The sequence below is a fragment of the Austrofundulus limnaeus genome, unplaced genomic scaffold (genome assembly GCF_001266775.1).
Source record: "Austrofundulus limnaeus strain Quisiro unplaced genomic scaffold, Austrofundulus_limnaeus-1.0 Scaffold116, whole genome shotgun sequence".
Lineage (NCBI taxonomy): Eukaryota > Metazoa > Chordata > Actinopteri > Cyprinodontiformes > Rivulidae > Austrofundulus > Austrofundulus limnaeus.
Window position 1 is genome coordinate 1,817,283 of NW_013952518.1, and position 3,787 is coordinate 1,821,069.

Below are 3,787 nucleotides of genomic sequence, written 5' to 3' on the forward strand. Positions count from 1 at the left end.
ATGCTAATCTCCTCTCGCGTGCACAAGCAGCTGGATAGAACAGGTGTAATTTACGCAGCTCATTTACACAGATAGAAGATAGAAGAGTTTGTTGAATCTGACGTGACATGTTCGTACGAACCCTTCATACGAACAAAAGTAAGAGAAATTTAGGATAAGAATACAAACATGTTCTTGCATGAGGCCCATTTGTGTTGTGCACTTGGAGTCTCTACAGACAAGTTGAATAAATATTTTTATATTGTTTGGTTCATATTTTTCAACGTGTTCAGTTTAATTTAATTTTTTAATTAAATTTTTTGTTTTCTGAAGTATGCCATCAAATTATTTGCGACAGAACATGTAAATAATGTGTACAGTTTGGTGACACGGTAAATAAAAGTTCATGTAGAGGAAGTGTAGTCTGACAGCTTCCTTCACTTTGTTACGTCTCCAGGTGAGCTGTGGTCTGACAGCAGCAGCTTCACTCAGTCTCTCCTCTTTGTGTAAAAACCAGAGAACTGCTGCCAAACTCTGACTCACATTCCATTAAATTCATAATTCCCCTGCATTTAGACATTATGTTTAATGAAGCAAAGCAGAATCACACACGTGGGGCAGATTTWAATGGAGGCYTGTCAGGGGGAGGAGTCTGATGTGCGCTCAGTTCCAGTTTGATAAAACTGAATATTTCTGTGCTTTGGTCCCTTTACACCTGCTTTTATTATGAAGGCTGCACGCCTTAATACCCAAGTGTGTCTGGGAGAAACTCAACAGGAGCAGGATTTTAAAAACAGGGCTCTTGAGTGCGACCAATTTGGTCGCAAATGCGACCTGATTTCCTAATAGTACGACTAAAAAATGTCTGGTCGCACTGGTGCGACCGAGAGGGAGGGGGAGCGGTCGCCTGCTGGAAAAAAAAGTTTCCATGTTCCATAAAAAATAATCCAACAGTATCAGTCTCATGTCTCCTAATAACACTGCGCTCTGCTCCACACCTCCTGCACACACGTTTGTTGTTCTGTACTCATGGGGACATTGCATCGACTTCCATTCATTTCCCCGTCAATTCTGTAGCCAACCATAACCTCCCAGGTAGACTACACACCTGACCCAAACCCTAACCTCACCTGGCTGTGTGTACTGGGGAAATGGTCAATAATTATACCCACCATGAAGCAAAAACCTGGACACACAGGTGCGCGCACGCATAGCGAAGCAACCGTAGTTATTTTTAAACCCAGATCAGAGTCTGAAAACGGTTCTTTCTTGTTAGCTGGAGATGAAAAGATGTGGACGGTTGCTCGCTCTTCCATCTAGTTAATGTAACAGTCGGGGTCTGAGCGCTGCAGATCATTTGAGGAGGACGAGGAAGCTCACATGTATGGCAGGCCAGTTTAGCACTTAATCGACTTCACCACAGTTTCATTCCAAGTATCTGAAATAGGTTCTCCTGGGTCTCAGGAGGATAAAACTAGACATATTAGATATTTAAGTGAAATAATATAAGATAATAAGATTCAACTAATGCTAATTAAATTGCAGACTTTTATGTGTTATTTTTAAAAAATCTGCACAACCTTTTAATAAATATCAGTAATATTTCTGTTATTAATCATTATTTGTTCATCATTCTGGTTTATCCAAGGCCAAAGATCCATATTTGTCCATCTGAGGGACAGGTGTCTAAAATAATTTAACCATGAAATGTTTAAGATGTTTATAAGATGTTCAATCCTTAAACATTTGCACTTTGAATTTTATAGAATCACTTTAAATACTTTTCAGTAAGTTAAATGTCTAATTCTGGTTCAAATAAAGAACTTCATGTTTACTAGATTGTTAACTAATTATTTTTGAGTTTATGTTGCCTTAATGAACAGTGATTAAAAAAATAACCTGTAAAACTCTGATGTTAAATTTTTGTATTTATTTTTATCAGTTTTATTTATTTACTGTTATTTAATCAGGGACGTGTGGCGGCCTGGGCCTGAAGACAACCTGTTGTACATGTTTTTGTGTTTGGGGGAAACCAGAGTACCTGGAGAAAACTATCGCAAGCAGAACATGCAAACTCCACACAGAAAGACCCCAGATCCGAACCGGGGATCGAACCCAGGACCTTCTTGCTGTGGGGCGTCGGTGCTAACCACTGAGCCATCGTGTTGCCAAATGCGACGTGGTAGAAAATTTGGGTGCACCTAACTTTTGTGCTGGTGCACCTAAGAAAAAAATGTTAGGCGCACCGGTGCAACCAGTGCAAAAAGTTAGTGTAGAGCCCTGTAAAAGGTTCCTGTAGAAGCTCCAGAGAGCAGCAYGATGAACAGAGCTGAGCTCTCATCCTTCAGCATTGAACTCCATTACTGAGTCACAGATAAAACAATGTTGTTCTGCTTCAGTTTCTGGTGTGTTCACAGAAAAAGGAGCAGCCACCAACTTTTTATTGACCTACTATTAGATCCTAAAAGGAAACTGTCACTGTGAAGACAAAGAAATATTCCTCATAAAACTTGTTTTTAATTCAAAATAAACTTCCTGCTCCGTAGTCATGAGGTTTGTTCCTCTCGAGCTCTGTGCAGTGACCAATGATGTCACTCATCAAATCACATACATTTAATAAATATTCTGATGAGCAGAAGTAGGAACAAATTCAATCTAATATTAACAGTTTAATGAACGTCTCAGTAAATTTATTAACATCCCAGTGTTCAACATGTTGCACAAGCCACTGATTTTTAAAATCATTTCTCACAGCAGATGAGCTGCACACCCACAGATCTGACACAGTGAGTTTTTAGAGGGGCTGAGAAGTTCTCCCTGCAGGTTGTGACATGAAGGCTGGAAGCCTTGAAGCTGAGAAGAAAAGGATGTGATTTCCATCATGACACTGAGACAACGAGAGCAGATCTCAGCAGTTTGGATGTGGAGCAGCAGAACATTCCAGATGCARGGATGCAGTTTATAAACTTTACCTGCTGACAGATTTCACTCAGCTGATGTTGGACACCGTTTAAAAAATCTGCAATCAGCCACTTRTCTACATACTCTCAATTACCAGGCAGGAAAATAAAGCTGCAGCAGCAGCTGCTACAGTCGGCTTCCTGCAGCCATAAATGAGTTTTAAAGCCAGGAAGATCTTGTGTATATATATTTAAGTACTGTGAACAAGCTGTTCTAGGGCTTGAAGTTATTGTTGGAAATGTTTTCTTGTTAAAGTGTGCGTCAAACTTCAGCTGATGATTTATGAGTCATGGAAAAGTTGACTGAACATCTTGTTTGATTTCTGACAGAGCTGGACTGTACACACCTGAAGAACTGCTTGGCATGRTGCTTAATTATTCACGTGGACTGGCTCAAGACTTTGCAGGTCAGTGTGCGTAAAGGGAGACTTCACATATTCTGAAGCAAGGTTCTGTGTCAGTATTTTACCTGCAGCAGATGGCTGAATGTCCTCAGCARAGATCAGTTCTTTGTTTTGCATACAGAGAAGAAGAAAAAGGTGAAATGTAATGGGAAAGATTGAAAGATAGATTAGAAGATATGTGAAATAAACACCAAGAAATCACAAGACAACACACCCGACATCTGTCTGCACACCTGCAGAAATGGAGAAAACAAAAACGCAGCAACAAAATGCATGTGTATATAATAATAATAATAATAATTATAACCTTGCTGAAAAGTATGCATACATACTATACAGCGGGTAAAATAAGTATTGAACACGTCACCATTTTTCTCAGTAAATATATTACTAGAGGTGCTAATGACATGAAATTTTCACCAGATGTCGGTAACAACCCAAGTG

At 39.6% G+C, this 3,787-nt stretch overlaps 1 protein-coding gene across 1 annotated transcript in view; it reads left to right on the forward strand.

Moving 5' to 3' along the window:
• Window positions 1-3,787, forward strand: part of hyou1 (hypoxia up-regulated 1) — a gene marked incomplete in the record, with an annotated part of 35,897 nt that overhangs the window by 9,541 nt on the left and 22,569 nt on the right. The window contains 1 exon segment of the mRNA XM_014014582.1: window positions 3,270-3,346. Within this exon segment, the coding sequence (XP_013870036.1) occupies window positions 3,270-3,346 (77 nt within the window).